This window comes from Lynx canadensis, chromosome A1, assembly GCF_007474595.2.
Source record: "Lynx canadensis isolate LIC74 chromosome A1, mLynCan4.pri.v2, whole genome shotgun sequence".
NCBI classification, from domain to species: Eukaryota; Metazoa; Chordata; class Mammalia; order Carnivora; family Felidae; genus Lynx; species Lynx canadensis.
The window spans coordinates 177,826,310-177,853,084 of record NC_044303.2 but is presented as its reverse complement, the minus strand read 5'-3'; the positions used below and the strand labels follow the sequence as shown (position 1 = coordinate 177,853,084).

The 26,775-nt window shown below is 45.3% G+C and overlaps 1 protein-coding gene across 1 annotated transcript in view; it reads right to left on the bottom strand.

The window, feature by feature from the left end:
- Positions 1–14,824: 14,824 nt before the first annotated feature.
- Positions 14,825–26,775, bottom strand: part of FBXW11 (F-box and WD repeat domain containing 11) — a 121,663-nt gene continuing 109,712 nt past the window's right edge. Inside the window, 4 exon segments of the mRNA XM_032594212.2 lie at positions 14,825–17,423; positions 23,652–23,837; positions 25,162–25,240; positions 26,349–26,459. Of these exon segments, the coding sequence (XP_032450103.1) occupies positions 23,676–23,837; positions 25,162–25,240; positions 26,349–26,459 (352 nt within the window). The 3' untranslated portion in view covers positions 14,825–17,423; positions 23,652–23,675.

Genomic DNA, 26,775 nt, shown 5'->3' with positions numbered 1-26,775 from the left:
ATCGTGAGCCATTGCTTTCATCCCAAATGCCTCTCCTCCCTGAGCACACCTGTGAGGCGCCCTCCAACCCCCCCCCCCCCCGCCTGGATTCCAGCCACCAGCTCTCCTGTCCTGGCTCCTTCACGCAGGCCCCTGCCACAGGCCAGAACATCTGCCGGAGAACGCCATGGAACTCTGCCCCTGAGCCGGGGTCCTGCCAGCAAAGAGTTTAAACAAACAGAACTGGGCAGAAACGAAATGGTCCGTCGGTCGTAAAAGGTTGTGCCTCATGCTCATGCACTCGGGTTTCATGATAATCCAAGTGATGGTTCTCCTGAGGAGGATTGGAGAGAAAATGGTCGGGGGCTCTGAGGGGAGCAAGAAAAAAAAAAAAAAAAACAGCCATGTACCCAAGGCAAGCACTGCCAAGAAAGTGGCCCTGCATGGTCAATAAACGGAAGATGGCGGGGGGTGGGGGGCGGGGTGGCGGTTGGGGCACTGGAGGAAAAGTGGGGCTCTTTCCAACTGTTCCAGTGTCCAAGTCAGACCTTCACCAGTGAGAGCTCTTTCCACCTAATTTGTGCAGGACTATCAGCAACCCCAAACCACTGTGGTCAGAATCGGGGAGGTGGGGCGGGCAGCTCAAACACCCTCTGAGGCTGTGCAGGTAAACCGTGAAGCACGTAAAGGAAACACCAGAACACACATGATGAGCCTTGACCACTGACACACAGTGTTGGGAAGGCAAGAGGGAGCAATGGGGACTGCGGCAGTGGAGACAGCCGGGCCCGGGGCCGTCAGCTCCCGCCAAGCCCTGCCACTCGGGAACGCAGACCCAGGATTGCCAATCTTCTGCTTTTTTTCAAGACAAGCAGGAAAGAACGGATTTTGTTTTTTAATGTGCAGGTTCCCAATTTTTAAACATTGGCAACTAATTCAAATGTTGGTTTTTTTTTTTCTTTTTTTCAAAAGTGCTACATGGGCCAAACAAAATATATCTGTAAGCCAAATTTGACTCACAGGCCACGGGTTGCAATTTCTGCAGTTTTGTGTCACGGTCAAGGCGATGGGATCTGCCCGGATTCAAGTCCCAGTTCTCCCATCGACTGGCAGGGTGACCTTGGGCAAGTCACCTAGCCTGTCCAAGTCTCAGTTACTTTGTCTGTAAAATGGGAGTCGCAGTAGCATCGACATATGGCATTTGAGGAAGTTTTATGAAATTTATGTCATGGAAATTCCTTGGCACAGTGCCCAGTATATGGTAAGCCCTGAAGAAATGTTAGCTATTGTTATTAATTCACCCGGGGCAGGGTGGGGTGGGGGGGAACGGAGTGGGGGAGGGGTAGATAGAATAGCAGGTCATGGACAAAGAATGAGGCCAGGAAAAGAGACCAAGCAGGCAAAACAGGGCAAAGCCTGGAAACGCCAACCAAGCTTTCTCTCTCTAGAATGGCCCTTACAGAATGACTGTCACAAACTGGCACCAAACTGCCAAGAGAATTTTGGACAGGTTGGACAGTGACCGGAAGGCTGGTGGCCCTCCACTATCCCCCCACTTCTTTCCAGACTATCACCAAACAGACCTCATGAAACCTTCCGGACTGCTGCAGAGCAAACGACGGATAGGCAGGGGGCCCTACAAGAGGCCAAATGGTGCTTCAGGTCTGTGGCTCAGCTGCGGTGGGCAGGGTGACTTTGGCTATGTCATTTCATCTCCCTCTGAGATTCCGTTTACCTGTCCGTACAATGGGATAACTACAGTTATCTCCCAAGATACTGATTGGGATTAGGAATAAGGCAGGGTAGGATCCAGTATGGCACTCATGTTCCACAATTGCGGGCTGCCGCTGCTGGTTATTGTTGTTACAGTTTTTATCATTAATGGGGCAATAGAGATGCTTGTCTGACCAGCATCCACCCACCTCTCTTCAGGTAACCATCCCAGTTCCCTGAAGAAACATCCCTTCTCCATTCCCAACTGAATGGTTCAATTGGTATGGACTCCTCCCCTCCCACCAGGGAGAGGTGTGTGAATCAGGTGTAGCTAATGAGAGTAGCATAGTTTCCTGGGCCAACACAGGACACTCATTCAAACTGTGATGGAGGGGTGCCTGGGTGGCGCAGTCGGTTAAGCGTCCGACTTCAGCCAGGTCACGATCTCGCGGTCCGTGAGTTCGAGCCCCGCGTCGGGCTCTGGGCTGATGGCTCGGAGCCTGGAGCCTGTTTCCGATTCTGTGTCTCCCTCTCTCTCTGCCCCTCCCCCGTTCATGCTCTGTCTCTCTCTGTCCCCAAAAAAATAAATAAAAAACGTTGAAAAACAAACAAACAAACTGTGATGGAAAAGAAGGTCTCTGTTTTCCATCAGACGCATTGTGGTGAGGAGTAAGCTGGAGCCACAGCAGCCATCTCACTACCACATGGGAAGAACCTGTCTAAGAATGGAACCAGTATCGAGGAAATCATGGCAAAGGGTTGGAAATGTTCTTGATAACATTACTTAAGCGCCTGGATCCAGCTGTACCTGAAGTTCACACTACACTGAACTATTCCATCTCATGAGCCAAAAAATTCCTTTTTCTGCTTAGACCATTTTGGATTGAATTTTCTGTATCTTGCAACAAGAACCTCAACAGATACATGAGCCTTAAGGATGAGTTAAGAAAATGACCCACACCTGAATGGCTCAGTCAGCTGAGCGTCCAACTTTGGCTCAGGTCATGATCTCATGGTCCGTGAATTCAAGCCCCATGTGCTGAGCTGTCAGCACAGAGACCGGAGCCTGCTTCAGATTCTGTGTCTCCCTCTCTCTCTGCCCCTCCCCTTCTCACACTCTGTCTCTCCCCAAAATAAATAAACATTTAAAAAAAGGAGGAAAAAAAAAAGGAAATGCCCCAAAAGGAGAGTTTCATTAGTCGGCAGTTCTTATAGGCTGTCAGACCATGCTCTGAGCATGACCGCACTATTTGCCTTTTTCTGGGAGTACGGTAATATATCCTGAAAGCCTTTCACAGACTTTGGTCAAGCTTTCCTTAAAACAATGGTTGTGAATCAGGGGCAAATCTCCCCCCCCCCCCCCCGGAGGACACGTAGCAACGTCTGGAGACATTTTTGGTTGTCACAGTGGGGCAAGGGGTAGGCACTCTGTGCTACTGGCCTCTTGGGGGTAGAGGCCAAGGATGCCGCCCAACATCCTACAGTGCACAAGCCAGCACCCCTCCTGGGATCAGGAATGATCCCATCCAAACAGCAACAGTGCTGAGGGTGAGAAACACAGGAGAAGTAATACACCAACCCCTTCTCTAGCCACCTCAGCTTCCCTGGAGTCTTAAAGTGCTACATGCTTGAAGACAGAAACCAGGCTATTAGGGGACTTTATATACTTCATCGTGTTCTCTTGGGGTAGACAATGCTGTGACTCCAACCCAATTCAAAGAGGCTGCCCCAAAGGTACACACCGTTTACGCATAATCCCCCCGTGGGTCTGCAGCAACCTTCCCCGTCACTGTAACAACCACAGCCCATAACTAGTGGGCCAACAGGAAGAGCAGGCAACCTCTCTGAAGACAGACAGTCTCATCCGGTGACACATACGTGTCTTCCCACATCTGGTGATAATGGATCGGACAAATGAGCAAATGACCTAAGTCCCACATATCCAATAGAAAGGAAAGATAGTATTCCCTTACTGTCTAGAGTAGCATTTCTCAGTGTGCTTCTCCTTAGAGTACTACTCCTGTGAGATAGTCACAGGGGGAAAAAAATGATTCCAAGATCAAATAAATGTGGGAAACACAAAAGCCTCCACTACCTTCATGGGCAGCAACAGCATGCGTTAGCCCATTAAAGGCTCTGATAAGACCTGCAGTTTAAAAAAATGTGCTTGAATTTCTTTTAGTCCGCATTTTTCAAATTCCACCACGCAATCTTTTTTCACTTATAATACTTATTTAGTATCCATGGAACTATCATCCCAGAGGACACGCATTGGGAAACATTTCAAAGGGACTACAGAGAAAGTGAAATATAGTATATTAATGAGATGTAAAAGCCAATCCAACAAAATCAAATAATGGTGGCAATAGACCAAAGCCCTTTGGCCAGAGAACTCTGCCTTAAATGTGTCAGTACGGCTCATCCTTATTTTATTTGAGCATCCCTGCTTTTTTTTTTTTTTTTTTTTTTAATTAAGTAGGCCTCACACCCAGCACAGAGCCCTATGCAGGGGTGAACTCACAATCCTGAGATCAAGACCTGAGCCAAGACGAAGAGTCAGACTCCTAACCAAATGAGCCACCCAGGTGCCCCATCTCTACATTTTTGTAGCTGCTCCAAGGGCCTCCCAAGGGCTGCCCAAGTGTCAGGCCTTGTGCCAGATCTTGGAATTGTGAAAACAAAAAGTCACACTTTGGTAGGTACTGCAGTACAGGATGTGGAGAAACTGCTAGCCTTCCTGGAGAGCCTTCTGATGCAGTAAAGAACAGGGGCATCTGCCCCTTGAACCTTAAGACCTCCAAGTCATTTCAGGAATATGCAGTTCGTACGTTATCAGTCAGTTATATTGACCCTGTCAGCATTTACCAAAGAGATGGGCAGGGAGTCAGGAGGGGACGGGTGGTATCAGCCACCCCGTAAGTGCCCTCCTAAGGGAAACGGTCCACCCAAGCCCGCTGTGCTTCAGCTGTGCTTCAACAAAGGATGGTCACGGGTTGGACAAAAGATGTGCACCTGATTCGAGGACGGCCCCTTCATTGGCTGGTTGGTGACCTATGAGGAGGCCAGAACAAAAAAGCTCCTCCCAGTCCGTTCAAGTAATTGACATGAGGAGGCTCTGTCGCTCTGGGACTCGACCAGGCAAACCGCGAGGGAGGCTGCAAGTTGGTGGCAGAAGAAAAATGCACAAGAAACAGGAGCTGACACTGGTTCCACGGCGTGAAGATTGGTGACCCGCCACGAAGAGATCTGACAGCAAAAAGCCCGCTCAATTCCTGACCTCTGAGCACTCACACGCAGAGACGGGAGTCAGACTCCAGGCTGTTGTTAATCAGCGGGTCAGCACAGGGAGCCAGTGTTTCTGCCATTCCACAAAGAACCAGCGCCGCTGGCCTTGGCCCGCCCTAGGCCAAGGAAAGGCGTGGTTTCAGAGACCACAGTCAGGAGAACTGCGACGTGGGTAATGACAGTCGAAGCGTGCCAATGCCGGTGGGAAGGACGTGGGCTTCCGCAGGAAGCCTCTCGGCCTTTGGACGCACCTCTGGATTCTAGGGCCCTTTGGACCTCACAGTTTCCTCTCTCCCCAAGGGACACTGCAGTCATGACACAGTATGGCTAAAGTCACACCCAGAGGCTTGACGCGGCTGGCCCGGAAATCACACAGCCTGCAAAAACACAGGATAAACCTTCGTTCCTGGAATAACAATGCCGCAGTGCTCTTGACTCAAGGGCTGGGAGGCTTTGAGGGATGGGAAGGGGGAGAGGAGGCGGTTGAGGTTACGTACTTGTCCTGAAAGTAATATGCTGCTAACCAAGACTCAGGGAAAAGGGACCAAGGTCAGCTTCACTTGCCGGGATTTTACACCCCGGCCACAGGGTTACGGAGGCGGGAGCAGCAGCCGAACTATGTCCATGCCGCCTGACTTTCACCCCAGGCTTTAGGACCTACATGTCAGTGACCGATGTCTCAAAGCGAGTGCGAGAGTCAGTTTGGTGCAGCCGCCAGCAGGAGATGCAGGCAGCTGAGACCTCCACAGCAACCCAGGGAATCGTTGCATGTCAGACCACCGAGCAAGACTTGGGTTTGGTCCATCACATTCACGGGGCCCCCACTCTGTGCTTCACACTGTCCTCCACGCACTTACATATATGGTCACAAATGTTCTCCGCATAACAAACAAGTCTCTTGACATGTATTAAACTTAGAAAATAAGGCTGCACATTAAGCCAGAATGGAGTGAACCTTGCAGGCAATTTGAAATTCAGAACTTCCCACTTTCTCGCCTCCTTTTCCCCTCGTAACTCCCCATCCCTCCTGATAGTCCTTTTAAGAGCAGAATCATTTGAGTGACCGAGTGTCTGTGTTTATTTTTTTTTTTTTTAATTTTTTTTTTAACGTTTATTTATTTTTGAGACAGAGAGAGACAGAGCATGAACGGGGGAGGGTCAGAGAGAGGGAGACACAGAATCTGAAACAGGCTCCAGGCTCTGAGCGGTCAGCACAGAGCCCGACGCGGGGCTCGAACTCACAGGCTGAGAGATCATGACCTGAGCCGAAGTCGGACGCTTAACCGACTGAGCCACCCAGGCGCCCCGAGTGTCTGTGTTTAGACTTCTCTTGTCTTCCCTGACCAGCCTGGTGGTTCTCAACCTCTGAACGGGTGTGAGAATTGCTGTCCTGGGTCATACGACACACACCTTATGTGTGGTACTGCATTCACATCACGAGAGTTTTCAGGAGTCTCTGACTGTGGTTTTTCACCTGAAGGGCTCACTTTGAATCTGAGTGCCACAAAAGGGGAGACCCTAGGGCACCCTGACAGCTCTGAAATCACACTATGGGTCTGTTCATTCAACACACATGTACCAGTGCCTGTGATCAGGGCTGGGGACACAGGGTTAGAGAGTGGCAGGAAGGAAATCAAAAGCCCTCTGTGAACCCAGGCTGGGCTGGCTTCGTCCCAAGCAGCTCCTGGGGAGAGGAATGATCACGAAGAAGTACCTAGTCCTTGGTCACCCGATCAATGAACAGCAGGGTGAGATCTGAACCCAAACCCGGTGCCCCCAAAGGCGGACTCTTCACCCTCTCCACCTGCAGGCCCTCAGATGTGCACACTACTAGCTACAACACCTAGGGGAAAGTGGAAGGCAGGAGAGGGGTTCGGGCATGGAGGGTTTAGTCCCTGTTCCGCGGACGGGGCAGGAGGCAGCATCTGAGCTGAGCCTGGAAGAACATGCAAACTTCGTCACTCGCCATGGGGAAAATGTATGCCTGGTGTCAGGAGCAGCAGACCCGGGGTTTTATCTCCCTGGCCTCTGCCCTCCTTTGTTTTTGGACCTCGGCACCCTGCTCTTCCCTTGGGATCTGCCTCCCCTCCCTTCTCAGTCTGTATGGTTTGTGTGGGCTAGACCCCCGGGCCCTGGTTCCAGGCCTGTGACCCAGGCCTGGCCAGCCAGAGCATCACATTTTGCTGACCACAGCCATGGCTTTCAGAGTGGGCACGAGAGCCAATCTGAGCCGAGGGGTCTTGAGTCCAGGGTTCTTTGGGCCTGCCAGGAAGAGAGACATTGTTCCACCCAGAGATACCCAGAGGATAGGATGTGCCCCTAGGGTTGTTAGCGGTCACCTGGCCACCGTGTGCACAGAGAGCCTGTCTTCAAACGAGACCATGAGACAGGAGAGCTGGGCAGGGAGGGAGAGTGAGACCCAAGGGCTGATGACGTAGCTGGAGGCTCCCAGATCCATGCCTAAAGCTTAGCCCTTTCCTGGGTTCCTGTGTAATATGAGCCGATCAATGCCTTTCTTTGCCCAGGCAATTGTGAATCGGGCTTCTATCCCTGGAGCAGCAGAGTGAGCGGAGTAGAGGGCTAGAGGTAGGAGTCTGAGAAGAGATAGCCACTGAGACCGTGTTGGCCCTTGACGTTACGATTCAGCTGGGGATGCAGAAATCAAAATTAGTTGTCAACCTGTCCTGAACCCAATTTACAGATCAGTCCATCAGAACTCAAGATACCAGAACCTCGAGAGCTTTGGCAAATCTACTGTGGTTTAAATTCTCACTTTGACCAGGGACCTGGGCCTCAGGGAGCTCACGGATATGGCCCAGAGTGACACAGAAACCCAGTAGCCCCACAGAGAGTGGGGAGCTGAAGGCACAGTCATGAGATAGGTCAGATGGCGGTGGGGGAGACGAGGAGGACCCAGATATTGGGCTGGGAGAAGGAAACCGTAGGGAAGGCACCCTGCAAGAGGCCTTGGACTGGGCCGGCCTTGTAGGGAGCCCTCTTCAGAATCACACAGAGCTGGATTCAGATCCTTGCTCTGCCGTTTTGAAAACCACTTTCTGTTCTGTCCTCCATGCCACTGTTGATACAATGGGGTCCAGTCCTTTATTTAACTATGTCATGCCCAAAATGGACTCTAAAGAAGAAAAATAAGGTCCCAGACTTCAGGAAGTTTACACTTCTGATAAGGGATATCAGAAACCATACAATTTGTTTATCATGTGCCTTCCCGTGTCATACTGTAGGCTTCCCAGGAGCAGGGATGTTTGTTTTGTCACTGCCTGCCTCGGTACCTGGCACATAGTAAGCCTTCAATAAATATGTCTTGAATAAATACAAGTAAACAAAGTAATAAACAGGTGAGTACTGTGGAATAAATAGAACACAGGATGCAACGGAGAGTGACATGTAAGAGAAGGCTCCTAGGAGAAGAGGGTATTTGAGCTGAGACCTGAATGATGAGGGAGCAGCCATAATGAATAACTGAGGAAACGCATGCTAAGCAGAGGGAACAGCACATGCAAAGGCCCTGAGGCAGAAATAAGGAATGGGAAGCCAGCCCCACAGCTGGAGTGGGAGTGACAGAGGGAACTGTGATTGGGGAGGCAGGCAGGGGCTAGACTGCTGCGTCATGACAACGAGTTTGAACTTGATTCTAACTAAGCACAATGGCCAGCCACTGGAGTGTGTTGGGCAGGGCAGTGACCTCTGACTCAGAGGTTCAAGAGATCACTCTGCCTACAGTGTGGTAGATGGACCTCAGCAGGAAAGACAGTAACGTATGTCACACACAGCATCTGGCACACAGTAAGCGTTCAATGAACAAGCAGTGTGCATCACTACCCCTGGTGCCACATCCACAAAAGCTTGCCAATGTCCATTCCGGTCCAAGAAATGTGCTCTTTATCCTCTTGGGTTCAGGCTCTCTCTAGCTACCCTCTGTGCACTGTGATGGTCAAAGTAAAGCCAACAGACAAGCTTTGGGGGAAAATCCTCTCCTCTTGTTGGTTACAGGAACAGCCCGGGAGCCATGGCGGGGAGGGGCAGGATGGGGGCGGTGGAGTGGGAGCCTTCTGTTAAATGTTGAGTTGCTCCCAACATACTTTTCAAACATTCGTTTGCTTTTGCCCAGTCTCCTCCGTAAGAGACATGCTTTCGGATGTGTTTTGAAAAATATTCCATATGCTAATGGAATGTCACCATCTGCCAAAGAAGGCAGAGCTGTTTTTAAAGGAAAAACTATTACAGAAATGAGGTATTCACAGAGGGGCACTAAAGAGCCCAAACGTCGCTGACCTGAGGCTGACCTGGGCCGCCTCGTGTTACCAACATGAAAAGGGAGTGAGAAAATCTGAGGCCAATTAACTTCTCTCCCCCACCACCACCTCTCCCTCTCTCATTTTCCCCCTCCCCTTCTTGGAGACATGATGAAATTTCCTGAAACAAAAACTCGCAGCCCGTTCTATAAAATGCTTTCGCCTTTGGTGGAAAAAGCCCCGATGGTCCCTTTTATCTTCTCATTCCTGAGGCGCAGACCTGGCCCCCGTCTGTTTGTGCAGATGGGCTGCAGGGAACACTCCCAAGGACAAGAGAGGCTAGGGCCGGGCCGGGCTGTTTGCTGTTGCGACCGGAGCCTGGCCATCGGGAGAATGGGGCGCTGTGCTGAAGGAGGGGAAAGCAGGATTAGGTGTCCTGCGGCATGATGAGTGGACAGGCATTGTTCCCCGGGAGGCCTGGCCAGGCCGGAGGCAACTCTTCAGAGAGGAAGGCTTTCCAAACTCTGGGAGCATCCACCCTACCTTTACAGCTGCTCCTTCTCCGCCTCTGTCGCTGGCTTGTCTTCCTGTGCCCTTGTCCTAAATGCAACATCCTTCCCGACTCAGCGTCTGGCTCTTCTTCGAAAGCCGCCCCCTGCCTCTCTCTCTCTCTCTCTCTCTCTCTCTCTCTCTCTCTCTCTCTCTCTTGAGGCAGCCCGAGTCAGCTTCACGTGACTATTTCTCAGGCACCTGCAATGTCCAAATCCAAAAGTGTCACCCCTCCACCCAAACCTCCCTCCCTTATCTGGGAGACCAAGTTCCCCTCCTGCCAGTTTGGTCCAGGGGCATACCCACCTTACAGCCTTTGCATGTGTTTCCCCGGCCTGGGACGTCCCCCACCGGCTCCTGCTTGTATCCTTGAGGTCTTGGTTCAGATGTCCCACAGCCCGCGGCACACTCGCAGACGGTCGTAATCGCTTCACAGCACTTAGCGCAATCAGGATGTAGCCAGTGAATTCACGGGCGCGAGCGTATACCGTAGCAACCACGGTATATTGTCTATTTCCTCCGGACTGGAAGCTTCCTGAGAGCAGGGGCGGGGCGCCTGTCCCTACAGCTCCACCTAGCGGCGCATGGGAGACACGCCAACCGTAGGTGCCCTCGCTAAGGCCTCCTACTCCCTCAACCTCGGATCCCACAGCTCCTGCCTCCTCAACACCCCGCAAAACCGCCCTCTCTCACCTCCTCAGTGTTCTGCCTTATTCCAGACCTCAACATGCCTCTCCTGAATCTTGGCACCAGCCTTCTGACTGCTCATCCCCAGCTTTAAACCCATCAGCGGCTGCCCAGTGCTGCCAAGATAGATGCTCAGCCTGGCCCACCAGCCTGGCCACGGTCGGGTCCCCGGCACCTATGTTGTTGTGTTCTTTACACTCTACCAAACTTTGTGCATTGATGAAAGCGCTGCACACATTTATTAATGACCAAAGAATGTATGGCAGGGGAGGAAAACAGATGTGCAGAGCGTCTGTTAATGTAAGAGGAAGGCTCCTCCGGGGAGACGCTGCTGATCACAGTGCCCGTGGAGCACGGGCGGGGTGGCGGTGGGTGGGCAGAGGGTGGCGTGGTAAGAGGCCAGCTGTGGCAGCCGAGATAGACTGGAATCAAGGCTAAGCCCAGCCGCCTAGCAAGACAGACCTGGGCCTCAGTTTCCTCAGCTGTCAAGTGGTACGAACACATAGCACACAGGGCTTTTGTGAGGATCACACGGTGTGGAAAGCCCTTCCCAGCAGGCCTGGCACTCACTGTTTGGTGGTTATGTTTATTCTTGTTGTTGCTATAGCTGGCGTTGAACCACCCTCTTCCCTGCACTGCCTACCCTCCTCCCTGCCCCACCGCCCACATGCACGCTGCACGCGCGCGCGCGCGCACACACACACACACACACACACACACACACACACACACGCTGAGAATGTGAAATTCTCGCCTGTCCACTCTGGAGACGCTACAATCTGCTGAGCATACTGGTGTGTTGAGGTCTCACTCTCTTCCCAGAAACACCCCAGGAGGATATAAGTTGACTGCTTTTAAAGCTGAATTATTCTAAACTTAAAAACCAACAAAAGTAACTTGGCATAAATACTATCCATCTGGTCCACCTCCCTCAGTTGCACTGACTGAGCAGCCCGGGCCCTGGTTACTGACTCAAATGCTCCCTGGGGACGGTCAGCATAATTCCAAGTGCCAGCTCCTGTGTTTCCCTTCAAGAGGCCCAGACAGGCCTCGCTCAGGCTGCCTGAGCACGTTTGATTTTGTCTCATCCCCCACCATCCTGAACCCTAACCCTCATAATACCTTTCTCTGCTCCGGACACTCTGTACCAGCTGCTTAAAAGCCACAGTTGGAGCTGCCGAAAGGAGCAGGCACTGATAAAGGTATCTTATGTACGGGTACAGAGCTTCGAGTCGACTTGAATTGAGATTTCAGATGAGGTACTTTAGGCTATGTCATTTAATTCTTGAAGAGACTTTAAAACACTGTCTCCACTTCCTAGAGGAAGCTCAGGTTCAGGGCAGAGAATGTCCTTGCTTATGGGGCTGCCGCCAGATAGGTGGCAGAGCTCCAGTCTCAAGCTGGGTCTCATGACACCAAGGCTCATGCTCTTTCCTCCATCCAGTAGACCAGAGCCCCCCCCCATGGGGTATCTCTGGGCATGATACTAAGCTCCAAAGGCTGCAGTGCTCTGAGAGCATTCCTTCTCAACCCCTAGAGCTGCAGGGCATTTGAGAGTAAGACACAGCCCGCGAGAAAGGTCCGTTGGATCCGAGGTTGGTAGTAGAGGGTGGAGGGAGCTTATGCTGTAGTCACTGAGATCTCGCCAGCTTTAAGCGGTTCCTTGGGCATGACCCCACTACAGATGAAGTCTATGGCTGTCACTCGTAGGTTCTCCCAGGCCAGTCCAACAACATACGAAAAATACGATGAAGCAATTCCTAGAGACAGGATGAGTAAAAAGCCAGAAAGTTGAAAGCAATCAACAATACCACTCCACTTTTGGAGTCTGCTTTCCAGTTTACCCTACATGCACACAAAAAAAGTTACTTATGGCCTGCACTATAATTCTTTCACATGGCTACACATAACCAAGAAAAATTCTTACAAACTGGATTAGGATTTCAGCGCATTTGATGTATGGGGTCCATCACCCTATCTCTGGGCAGGTAAACACCTTAAGACAGCCATGTACGCAGTCACCCCACATATAAGTTTGAATGTCTATGAGGTCTCAGACCCAGCATCAAGAAAACCAACAGGAGCTTGGAGGTCCTAGAGCTCCCAGAATTTTCTCCAGCCGGAAGACCAAGTCGATCCTGGGCCTAAAGCCTGCCTTGCTGTAACGTGAACTCAGTCCCAGCACAAAAGCAGGCAGCTGGTCTCAACACTCACAACGTGAATGAAGACGGTGGTCGCCAGCTCTTGGCTCCTTCCTTCCCCTTCCTCCTCTTTTTTTTTCAAACTCATCCCTTGTTTGGTCATTTTTCCTAAAGGAACATGTATGGAGTCACTCTATGGGCTGGTCACTTCGTCACAGGGCATTTCATTTAATTTGTCCCTTTTCTCTGAAATCTCTATTCTTCAAGTGTTCGGTGGCCAAACCTAGGCACAATATTTCAAGAGGTCGCTACTAGAAATGTTTCAAATCATGTTGGTTCAGGGATCACAATGCTGTCAGTGCTCCAGTGACTGACTTTAAAAGTTCCCAACTTATAAAAATTGGGTCTTTACATAATATGGATGTTCAGTTTTTCTTGGAAATCTAGACCTGGCATTACAGGGTCTGCATTCCTGCAAGCCAATAGATCGTCTAGAGCTGGGGCATGTGCCCTCCAGGACTTGAGCTAGTGACACCTTCTTTTAGACATGGGGAAGCTAAGACCCCAAAGGGGGTATTGCCACACAGCTAATTAGTAACAGGGTTATTAGCCAGATGGCCCGACTTCCTTTTCTCCTTATTAACTAGAAAACCAATAGGCTGAATGGCAAAGAACCACTCATCTCTGATTGTATATCCAAGGAGCTCTACAAAACCTCTCTTAGAATCTCCATAATCAATATGGGATGCATTTGTAGCTGTCAATTTCTTGCAGTAACACCTCACCTACTGAGGAAAAAAGAAACTATTATTTATTGAACACTTATGTGACTGTAGGAGTCGACTGGAGAGGTTAAGATCGTCTGACACCTGAGGTCCTTCCCACTCTGCAGCAATGTTCGGGCTCAAGGTCTGCTGTTCATAATGATGAGCACAAATTACCAATAGTTTTTCACATTTAGCACAGGCACAGATAGAAAGACCTGTGAAAAATGAGTCACTACAGGGAAGGGCAAGCAATCACCTCAACTCCTCCCTCAAGGAACTTGCTGAATAAATTATGGCAACCAAATATTACACGGTCATGCTCAAGGAGGTAAAATTACATGCACTCGCATGGAATGATCTCCTAGAGAGTATTAGATGAAAGGGCGCCTGGGTGGCTCGGTTGGCTAAGCAGCTCTTGATCTCGGCTCAGGCCATGATCGCCAGGGTTCGTGGATCGAGCCCCGCACTGGGCCCTGCGCTGACAGCGTGGCGCCTGCTTGTGGTTCTTCTCTCTGCCCCTCCCCCCTCACACACAAACACTCTCTCAAAATAAACTTAAAAAAAAAAAGCATAAGCTGAAAGTGTGACACAGCATGCTACCATTGATGTTAAAAGGGGTGTGGTGATGTGTATATGTGTGTGTGCATATACATGATATACTCATATATGTATACATACACACACAGAGTATTATTAGCTGTTGAAGGATATACAAAAAACTGGATAATACTAGGGGACTGAGGGTCCAGGGTGAAAGGGAGGATCACGTTTTACTCTATGATTTGTACATAGGTTTGCTTAATCATATGCATGTTACATATTTTTAAAACATTTACAAGAAAAATGGATGGAGGCAATACTGTCTAGAAACACTCTCATCCTCAAAGTCCACATTACCAATCTGGCGGGTTGATGGGGGGGGGGGGGAGATCTAGTTACGCGGAAACTTCCGCTACCACGCAGGACTTCTGAGCAGAATCCTACACACGCAAACGGTGCCCTCCCTGATTTAGTAACCAGCCAGTGGTGTGTGCATCTGTGAACGTGGACAACTCAACAGTCCCACGTCCTGCATTTACCGGGGTCAGGCAGCAAGCGTGCTTTTCACACCTCCACCTGCTTCTTCGAGAACCAGAGGATCCACTTACCCTCGGAGCCACTTGGGACACTGAAGGGGCCGTTTTCGGATTTTTACAGTAACTTGTGAAGCAGTGAAGAAAGAACTTATGGGGAAGCCAGCTCCCACCCAGCTCCTCAGATGAAAGTGAAACAAAAGAGCAAGACGCCCCTGCATGCACTGGTATTATCGCACACAAACCTCTCCCAAGTCAAAAAGCAGTTTGCTTTCAACCTCATTTTACAGAGCAGATGAGTTGTTGTTGTTGTTTTTTAATCTACAAACTTTAATGGTACATCACTGAATTACTGAGAGAACATAACAGTTGGTTTGTTTTTTTTTTTTGAAAAATTTCTTAACAGAGCATCAGAGTATTGCAACACTTTATTAAGAGTATTGGCTTTGAATTAGTAGCTGAAGTAACAATTGCATGAAGCCAGATTAGGTGTACTGCATAATACTCATACTTGATTTATTGACATTACTTAGCAATTTATTGGACAAAAGTCAAACTTTTTGTTTTTTATTAAGCACATTCCACAGTACAAAGCTGTCATGAATAATATCTGTACAATTTAACAGTTTCAATAGCTGTTCAGACACAAATTTATTTCAAACAGATAATTGGCAAACATAATTAATTACAAGTTAGAATTAGACTATCCCAGTGCTTTAAAACATTAATATAGCAGTAATTTACAGTTGCTCAATTATGGTTAGCAAAATAAAGTCCAGAGTACGGCTGGGAATTACTACTATAATCCCAGAAAGTCAGAATTCCTTGGGTGCCAGAGTCCCCTGCTATAATTTAATAGGCACAATTCAAAGGTTGTGTGCATATTCAAAGGCCATGATCTCCCAAGGAACAAGAACTTCTATATTAAACATGCAAAAACAACAACAGAAAGTCCATTCGTTCAGAAGAATTGCCTCCTCCCCCGCCCCTCCCACACCCCCGGGCTCTCCTAACCAGTCTGATATAAAGCTGTAAGGTGGAGAGTGGTAAAGGTGAACTCACTTCCACAGCCACTGTCAAGCTTACAACATCTACCTCACGAAATAGAGATTTCCTTTTATTTATTTATTTTTCTACACTTGGAGACTCAACTTCTCAAAAATAGAAATTAATTTGGTAACATGTGGAAGGGAAGGATGCATTTTTAGAAAAGGAGAAAAGAAAAATCAAAAAAGCCAAGCCAAACCAATAAACAAATCACATACACACACTTTGATCCCCACACCATTCTCAATGCAAAGGACAGAACAGAGCCCAGGGCCCTTCCCTTTAGTTATAGAGTGTGCTTCCACGGGAAGAGGTTTAGTTAACAGGAGGTTCTTATTGGTCCTTTAAAATGTTACTGACGTTGCTTAATCTTTGGAAACAATGGCAAGGGGCAAACAGGAACCTAATATTGAACAAGGGAAAAGGAGTGCCAACCGAATGCCAAAGTCCTTTCGGTGCACGGTCGGCGTGAGAGTGCCATTCACACATTCGGGCTGCGGGGCACTCAGGAGCTTTGAGAACCTGCCAGGGCCACAGCGACATGTGACACCAGAGATGACGGCAATGGGATTCAGGAGCTTGAGGCTTTGCACCACACAGGAGTACCCTTCCACTCAAGATGGGCCCCTGAAGCAACCTGCCATGGGATACGGGTTCCAACATATGAGCAGGCCCGGTTAACATCCTGGTAAAGCCAGGATGCCTGAATTCCAGAGCCAGGAAACCCAGTCAACAGGGCCTTCTTGTTCCTCCCTTTCCAGGGTTACTAATGAACAGAAGAATGATCTTTGACAGTGAAGTCAAATGAACGCTAGTACTCAGAGAAGTACTTGGGAGGAAAAGAACAACAAAAAATAATGTTAAGGTACCTCTCTGTTGTATATGCTGCACAATGAATGAAACATTTTGTGTTAAACTTTAGAAACTACATTTTAAAAACAAGATTCCCGTTAAAACCACACACACCACACACATACACACAAAATGACAATGACAAAATAAAAATACCGTATGAATACTGCAGGAAGGGTTCTAGGTAATCCACATTAACCCTGGTATCAGGTTCTCGAGCCCAGCCCATGGCTAAGTGCGAACACACTCTGTATTAGTGTCTCAGGCACAGGGGCCCTGACTCTAGCAACCTTGAGGTTAAACTGTTATGTACATTATATCTACATGCGGATACAGTATTTTAAATTAGGAGGCAAGCACACGTGTAAAAGTGTTACTCTACCAAATATCAGGAGATGGTTGGGGGACAGAGAACAGTTAATAAAAGAAAAGAGCTATATTACCTGTTGGGAGATAATATAACCTGGCTTATAGTTCTTTAAATTAAAAGAAATTGGTACAGAAAGGAAGTGTGATCCAAAAAATATTACTAAAACAAACCAGAGAAATGTTTCCATTGTCCAACATGTTCCTAATACAGGTCAGAATTCATAATGACTTGGACGGTCAAAAGGAGAATGCTAACTTCTGAAAAGGAAAGCCCTGGACATTCTGGGTAGGTGTTTGGCACCCAAAATTTCACCAAAGAAGAATGTGGTTTCTTAGTATCAGACCAAAGTGCAAAGCAATATAAATTAGAGGCCAAGTCTTCTCTTGATGGTCGATTTACTTCTGTAAAACAGACAGACTGTACGTTCCTTTTATATGAACAATTTACATTTGAAGCATTAGATTTTGTTTTTTTTCACTGATGGGGGGAGGAAATGGGCTTCTGTTCTACTGGAAGTCGGTGAAGCTAAGGTATCCTTCTCAAAGTAGAGGCCGGAATCGGAGGTGAGAAATGTTGGTACTTGGAAGAGTTAGGCTGCTTTGCATCTACCCAGCGTCTAGAACCAATTCCAGCTTCATAACTCAGCTGCGAAGAACTCCCTTAGGCATTTGGTAGCCATGTAGCCAGTAGTTCAAGACTAGGAAACCCTGGGAAAACAAAACAACAAAACAAAACACAAAGGGAGTATGGATGGATATTCTGGTTAGACATGGAGATATACACCACAGCCCATCCACATCCACACAGACATGCCCTTGTGCACACATAACACATTACTGATTTTCAAATATATAAAACATATAAAAATATAAAAAAAATAGACTTTATGTATTATATAAAAATATGTAAAAAATAAAAGCTGCAAGATGTTTTGAGTGTACTACATACCAGGCATCGTATTTATTTAAAACCACAACAATCTTATGAGGTAGAAACTATTATACCCACTTGACAAATAAAAGAACTAAGGCTCAGACACATTGTTTAGCTCAAAGCATTAGCCATTAAGTGACAGAGAGGGCATTAGAAGAGATGACTGACCCCTATAACGTACATCTTTCAGTGCTTCCTGCTAAAAATTATGCATGTAACAAAATATGCTTCATGTTAGATTTTATAGTTAGCATAATCTTTTATGACATCCAAAGCCTATGACGGCTGGTCTCATATCTGCCCGAGAGAGCCCTCATCTATCATTGTGAAACAAAAATATGCAAAAACTAGTAAATAAAGTATTCATTCTAAATAGAATGCTAATAATCAGAAACTACTTCTTTTCAAAATAAATCATTTATAAAAGGACAATACAATGCAGAGGGAAAGACTACTGAATGTTAAATATTGTTTTGACGGTGACCTTGAGTCAGGGACACATTTTAATCATATATTCTACACTCATCCATGTATATAAATATGTGTACACATACACACACACACACACACACACACACACACACACACACCTAAACTTATCATTACTATGTACAATGCAGGCTGACATTTTCTGTTCTAAATTTCATCAAAACAAAGTCAAAATCCATTAGAATGATTTCACCATCACTAATGGGTCACAACCCTTTCCAAACACAGCACTAAACCAATAGCCTAGAAGATCTAAAAGTTACCTATATGTCTAAGATTCTCTGACAAAAAGAGAGAGAAAGAGATTTTTTTTAAAAGCTTGTATGTTTTTTTAAAGGAAACTTTCCTAAAAGGTTGTCTATTTTCATAAAGATCAAGAATCCTAATAAGCCTTTTCAATGAGTTCAAGAGAGATTTAATTTCATTCACCACAGCTTTCGCATGAAGGATCTTTAAGAGTATTATTTTTAAAACATTAACATCCACAGATAAGAAGTAGGCACTCTCAAACACTGCTGGCAGGAACGTAAACTGATTTAACTCTTCTGGTGAGTAACATGACTCTATGAACCAAAGTCTTTAAACATCATACCTTTAAACCTGACACTGCAGACATTTCTAGAATTTTATCCAAAGGTAATAAAGCAAAGATTAAGCTAAAAGAATGATTACAGCAGCGTGTTTTATAACAGCTAAAAGCTGGGGGAAAACTTATGTACACAACAGGGCCCATGCAAACAACTGAATATTATTTTGCCATTAGGGATGGTGATTTAGACAAATACTGACATTACAGACAAGGAACAAATTTACAATAAAGGGGGGAAAAAAGCATTTTAAAAACATATACAGTTCTCAACCATAATTTTAGAAAGCCTGAAAGAATATCTACAAGGGAGTGAATAATGATGAATCATGAGTAGGAGTTTATTTTCTTTTGGCTTATCTACTTATTCTAATTTCCTAATAATGATCTTATATTGTCTTGTAATAAAAAAGAGAACTACTGTATATATTAGCTCTTAGGAGTTAGTAATTTAAAAAAATGACTCAGCAAATAAATCTGTTGCTAACTTTCCTGACATAGAAATACTCTTACCTTATATTTTAGGGGTGAATATTTTACTGCAAGGTTAAATCATCATTAGGGTAGTGTTTCTTATTATGCATAAATCTTACAGTATCACATGGTAATAATTTTTTTCATGTTACAATAAATGAAAAGAATTTGGAAAAGAGCAGTAAAATCTATAGAGCTGACTGCCAAGGTTGTCAAAAGTAATTCACTTTGAAGAGACAAACACATTTGAGGTTTCACTGCTTGTGCTGCTTAAAAAGCAGATAAGATTTTTCCATTGATTTATAATTGTGGATCATAACAAGGGCAGTTGTTCTTACATTCCCAAAAAGGGGCGGGAGGAGGGCCTGGAAGAAGTAACACCACAGTTTCCTTTCTACCACAGCCAATGAGAGAAACACCATGGGTGACCATTATTCCATTTCTCAACCAAAGAAATCTTGTTCCGGGGCACTTTAAAGTAATATGTAAAAGTTGTCCAATTTGTGAAATTTTACTGTGTTCTAACATTCATCTACTAAATATGCCAGAGAGGGAAAACATACTATGGATGTCTTGGATTTCACCACGTACCTCTCTAAACAGAATGTGAAGACAAACACACATATCAAAAATACAAAAGAAAAAAAAAAGCGTTAACCACTTAAGTTTTTCTCTGATACACCTATTCCCCTGAGACTATCCATTCCAGCTACAGTTGCCCGTGTCCTATTTTATGTGCTGCTCTTATGTGGAAAAACAAAAGCATAGGTGGGATGCAGCTAAAGCAATGTGCAGAGGAAAATGTATAGCTTAGAAAAGGAAAAGAATGAAATAAATTGAACAAAAGATGTGCAAAGCTGCTTTTGCAAAGCAAAGGGAAGCAAAGCAAAGCAAAAGTGCAATACTGCTAGGAGGCTGAAGAAGACCTAAATAATAGAGAGTTCTACCATGTTTATGGGTTGTAAGACTCAACATTTGTTAAGGTGGAAATTCTCCCCCAGAATGATCTTACAATTCAATGCAGTGCTAACTATAATCCCGGTTGTCCTTTTCATAGACTTTGACAATTCAAAACTGAATATGAAAACCTAAAGAATCTAGAATAGTCAAAGCAATTTTTTTTTTTAAGTTGGAACATTTATTACACACTATGGTACTGGCGAAAGGACAGCCACATAAATCATGGACTTAGAACAGAGTCCAGAAATAGACCTACAAATAAATGGTCAATTGACTTTTGGACAAAGACGCTAAAGCAAATCTATGAGAAACGGAAATTCTTTTAATCAGACAGTGCCGGAACAACTAGACAGCTATATAAAAAGACCAGTGACTTTCTTATCTCACACCACACACACAAATTAAACGATTAAAGACAGAAATGTAAAAGCTAAAAATACAAAACTTTTGAAACTATGCCGGTCTAAACAGGAATCACTACCTATGTGTAACTATTTGAATGTAATGTTAAATAAAGTATGATTAAATACAATTAAACATTCAATTAAATTCAATTAAAATTTAATTTAAAACTTAGTTCCTGAGTCACACTGGCCACATTTCAAGAGCTCAATAGCCACAAGTGGCTATTGCCTACCACAGTGGACAGTGCACTTTAGAAAATGTAAACTGATGCAGGCCAGTCTTTGCTAAGGCTGGGATGGGGTCAGGCTTTGACTACAAAGGTGGCACAAGGGAACTTTTGAGGGTGACAGAAATATTCTTATCTTGATTGTGGAGGTATTTTCAGGTATACATTTGTAAAAACTCATCAAACGGTACACTTTAAACGAGTGCAAGTTTTGCACAAATCCTATCTCCGTAAAACTGGCTTAAAAAACAACAGGGGCAGGGGCAGAGGGAGACAGGTACATCTAGGTGACCTGTCTACCTAGGGAACGTATCTAGTACCTGACTGTGTCAGTTTAGATGATTTACTCCAATTTTTCACTGACTTATTATCTTTATGCTTGCTGAAGGTGACTGCAGGAATACCCTAAAACTGTATTTATCTACTTAAGGGTAAATTCTTGTGTGGCCTCGGAGAAAAAACACAAATATGTCATTTTGGCCATGGGTGTCACTTGCCCAACAAACATCAATGAGCGCTTACAATATACCGGGGACTCCAATGAACCCTGGAGCTCCGCAACACAAGGAGGCCCACGGCCTTGTGAGTGGGACAGGCGTGCAAACCATTTCAATTTCAAATAATAAATTAAGCATGAAATGAAAGGGCAGAGGGGGAGTGGGGCTGTCTAGAAGCCATAATAACACAAGCAAGGGGAGGGAGATGGTGGAGGTCTGCACTACTGTAGTGTAATTAGAGACATTAAACAGAGTTCAGTCTGGCTGCAGCTCGGGTTTTGGAAGGGAGTAACAGGAGACGGGAGCATGGGGAGGATAGTGAGGACACAAGGTAACAGCCAGACGCTCAAACTCCTGTCAGCTAATGTGAAGTAGTTGAACCATGATCCCGTGAACGGCAGGAAACCAGTAAGGCAGAGGACGGCAGAGGCAGGGCTTAAGATGATCCTAACTGACAGCAGAATGGAGAGCGGGCTGAAGAGGGAGAGGAAAGACCAGGAGGGAAACCAGTTCTCATCTAGGTCCATTTCTCCTTCCCTGTATCTTCCTTAGGATTTTGGGGAAGGGCGGTTGAAGCGCGGAGGAACAATCACTCAAGAGATCCTTGCCTTCTTCCTCTGTAATCCCCCATTGTATCTATTTTAAGGCTCCATTCAAAAAATGTAATAATTCTGCCGTACAGTTTTTTCAACTTAGGAAGAATCCATCCAGAGAGAAGGTGGCAAGGCAGATAGATGGTCACTATCATGAGAAATAATATGAACGCACTTGGGACCAGGAACAGTAACTATGTATGTGGCTTACAGGTCATTACTGCTCACCTCCCACATCCAGGCAGACACTGCCAACCCATCACAGCATTATCCCTTGGGGTCACAAGGTCCCAGAATCCTTCCAAAGGCAGCACTCCAGCCAGGCAGTACTGATCAAACTCAGCCAGGATGAAGAAAAAGCTTATTTGCCATTCCTGCAGACCCTTGGTTTATCACTAATCGATGGCACAGGGGCAAGACTGGAGGACGGCAAACTTTCTTAAAGAGCTGTCTAATAAATATTTTAGATGTCACAAGCCATATGGTCTTTGTGGCATCTAGTCAACTCTTCCAATGAAGTATGAAAACAGCCACAGACAATACATAAACAACTGAGCATGGCTATTATAATAAAATTTCATTCATGGACACTAGAACTTGAATTTCATATAATTTTCGTGTGTCATGAAATAGTACTCTTCTTCTAATTTTTTTTCAATTATTTAAAAGTGTAAAAAACTATTCTTAGCTTGCTGTAGCAGAGGAATAAAATCAGGCAGTGGAACAAATTTGGACTCTGCCTATAGTCTGCTGACCCTTGGGTAAGACAAACTTCCTGGACATCTGTGTTTTGGGCCTTAGAGTCTTAAGTAAGAAGTATTAGAAATGATGGTAACTTGGTGATCTAAGGGCCCTTTTTTTTTTTTTCTCCCCGCAATTCTGCATCTAAACTCTCTTTACACTTTTAACATTTAATGAGCAGAAAACATACAACGATAAAGAGCCACTAAGTAGTAAGTAATATTTTAAAATAAGTATGAATTTTATTTATTAATCAGTCTTTACATACATATATACATAGTAATACAAGTAGGTACAAACCAATTTATTCAATCTGTAAAGTTTAACGTGCACAGGATTTACTGGCCCCCTTGCAAAATATTCAGAGCTGGAAATACTGCTCCAGATGAACAGGGTCATCAGGTCCCAGGACACAGCCAAGTAAGGCTTCTCATCCTCTAGACTGGACACCCTTAGTAATCAAAACATGCCATCATCAATGGTTACGATGGCTCTAACTCTTCCTGTAACCAGAGCAAAGGACTTTGCCTCCAGGGTACCTGCTGTATCTAGTGGACGAAGAACGGGTTCTAGGGGCTCACTCAACAAACACCTTTCTTTCATTCCTCTTCTAGGGGACAGTGATGGTGGGTAGATTATACCAGGGACAGAGGGGGAAGTTTGAGTGTTTGGCTGATGTTGATTTTTTTTTTAAATAAAAGAACTGAAAAACAGGAAAGAGAAAAAGGAGATTCCTGCACCCCAAAACAGAATCTGAAGGACCTTGCCTGTGTTAAATTGACAGGAAATCATTTAGGAAATCAGTTTCTAAAAACAGGAATCACACTGTCTGCCCATGTGAAAACCCACAATATGTAGGACTCTGATTTAGATCTTATTTTAATGTGACCATAAAGATCTAGCCTTACATGAGAACTGCAAAGTTGACACAGCTAAAAAACACTAATCACTTTGGTTCCTATCGATGGGGAGCCCAAATCACAAAATTCCCCCAAAGGGAAGATGAATTCAATTAGCAAGATTAAACTCACCTGAAACGGGTAAAGTGCAGACTGTTATCTGGAGATGTAAGTGTATGTTCTGGAGGGAGAACGGGTCTCATTCTGGGCACTGGGAGGCACATTTAAGAAATCCCAAATCAAAATAGTGTCATCATGGGAGCTGCTGATGATCTGAAATTCATCAAACTGTAGCCGAAACACACGTCCAGAATGTTCCTGTGAAATGTGACAGCTTGATGAGTAAAATGAGACCTTTACAATCCCTCATTTCTACCCGTGCTCTGGCGCAGGCTGAAAATGCAGCTACTTATCCAGGCTTACTGAATGTTCCAGAGCTTACTGATCTTTGTCCTTCACCCCAGGGACAAAACTCTGGCTTTTCCTTCTAGGCCTCTTCTTTAAATTAATCTTTGTATCTGAGATCCTGGCTCATTAATGTGTCAAAGGAGACAAATTATGTGATCGCCTCACCAAAGATCTTGGAAAGGTAAACAACAATATTTAATACCCATTCTTGATACACTGCAAAAAGGACCAGAAGGATAGTGTTTTTAACATTACCATGAATATCTATCTCAACCACAACCAAACTCAAAATTAATGGTGGAATGTAAGAAGCATTCTCATTAAAATCACGAAGAAAACAAGAATGGCCCTCACCATAGTTCTGCATGTTCTAATCGATGCAAGAAGCAAAGAAATAGAAAAAAAGGTAAAGCTACGAAAAATACGAAAAATCTACCAATATTTTCAAAAAACTGTCTCCTCATTAATATAACAAAAGCAATCAGACTACTAGAAATAATGAGCCTGCTAAAGATGTTAAAACAAGATTTACATAAAGTATTTTTAAATGCCAAAGCAATAATTCACACAATATAGACTGAGGAGAAATTCCATCTTAATAATACAGAAATGTGCTGTATTATAAAAATTCAACGTAACCAGATACCCGTATTAAGAACTCTCCCAAGGGGCACCTGGGCAGCTCAGTCGGTTAAGCGTCCGACTTCGGCTTAGGTCATGATCTCACAGTTCGTGGGTTTGAGCCCCCATCGGGCTCTGTGCTGACAGCTCGGAGCCTGCAGCCTGCTTGGAATTCTGTGTCTCCCTCTCTCTCTGCCTCTCCCCCACTCATGCTCTCTCCCCATCTCTCAAAAATGAATAAACATCTAAATAAATAAATAAATAGATAGATAGATAGATAGATAGATAAATAAATAAAAAAATAAATAAAAGAACTCTTCCAAATCTATAGGAAGGAAATACTTTGAGCTCTACGAGGAAACCAATCCACCTACAAATGAGGATGTCTGCTTTCATGTTTTAAGTTGTATTAATGTTCCTTAGGGAAGAGCTCACTGTAACGTCAATGTCAATTACTCTCTGATTTGGGCTAACCAAAATGAACAAAACAGTGCATTTCTCTGAAGGCACGCTGTGAGATACACAAGATTTCCTGTGACACAGCTGGGCAGGTCCATCTACAGGAGGCCACCCTCCAGCACGGGAACCACTCCCACTTCAACAGATTACCTACCACCAACGTGCGCAAACACAACGTGCTTGCTGGGGCTCGAGGGTCAAGAGCAGCTTGCAAGTCCCAAACTTTAATTTTCCTAGAAAAGAAGACTGCGATTAGTGGGAAAGTTAACATTTTATATATTGTCGAGCACTTCCTTGACAGAAAGGAGTGCACATGAACTGCTAGTATAAAAGCTAGTGGAGGGGTGCCTGGGTGGCTCCACTGGTTGAGCATCTGACCCTTGATCTCGGCTCAGGGTGTGATCTCGCAGTTTGTGGGATCAAGCCCGGCACCGGGCTCTATGCTGACAGTGTGGCGCCTGCTCGGGATTCTCTCTCCCTCTCTCTCTGCCTCTCTCCACTTGTACTCTCAATCTCTCAAAATAAATTTTAAAAAATAATAATAAGCTAATGGAGAACATGCTTATGTTTTTACAAATTACTTAAACTAATTACATCTGATTTTGGAAAAAACAAGGACCTACACATTCTCAGGATTGCTGAAACTGTGAAGAAATATTTTTAAGGGAGATAAGAAAACAACTTCATGCTATCTGAATTCAGTTCCTGACTTGATAATCTATGTCACCAAATTCATTAATCAGGGGGCTCTCTAGGGCTGAGTAGGTGCTGCTGACAGAAACTAGGGCTCTCTGGGAAATTCCAAGGATACCTTTCTTCAAACTAGGCAAATGCTGAAAGTTAATAATAGGAGCATAAACAGACCAACTAATCTGTGAGTATATACAAGGTCACCTTGAAAGGTTTACAGTTGCCACTTGCTCATTTAAAAAGTCACAAGGCTTTTTAAAGAGTATTTGTTCAATTAACCAAAAGGGAAAAGGAAATGTATCGCCGAACGAACACACACACACACACACACACACACACACACACACACACACACAGTTAGTTTAATTTAGGGCGAAGGCAAAGAACTGAATTCCCACACAACCTTTACAATAATGGTTAAAGCTGTAAGCACAGGAGTTACAGAGGCTCTGCTAGACTTGGGGCAAGACTGCTCATCCTTCTGGGCCAGAGTGGCCTCACTTGATCAAGCGGTACGGCAACATCTGCCATCCACCATTACACAGAAGGGACCGGGCACAGAACTGGCAGATACATAGCTGCTTAATATTCAGCACTCCTTTTCCTCTAGATACCATGGCAGCAGTGCACTTAGAAATCTGAAATACATACCCATCATAGGCCCCACTGACAATCCTCTTGTTATCAAACCGGATGCATCGGACCAATTCTTCATGTCCCTCTAGGACTCTTAAACAGGCACCACATTCGATATCCCATAGCCTTGAATGTGAAACAGATCTCTATGAAACAACTTCCCACACATGATTCACACTACCTGCCCTGTAACGTGACTTTCACTCTCTCCTGAACTTTGTTTCTATCTCGTTCCCAGTCTACACTGTACAAAGAGATACGCATGTACATTTATACCATTTGTACATTTTAAAGCACTAATTTGGGTAGAAGCCTTACTTCTCATTGTATTTTCTTTTACTCAACTGGAAACCTTTTTTAATCACACGCATGTATTACTATTTAAATAAGATCAACAAACAACAAACTTCAATTATATTTAGTTCCTAGGCATTCTTTTGAT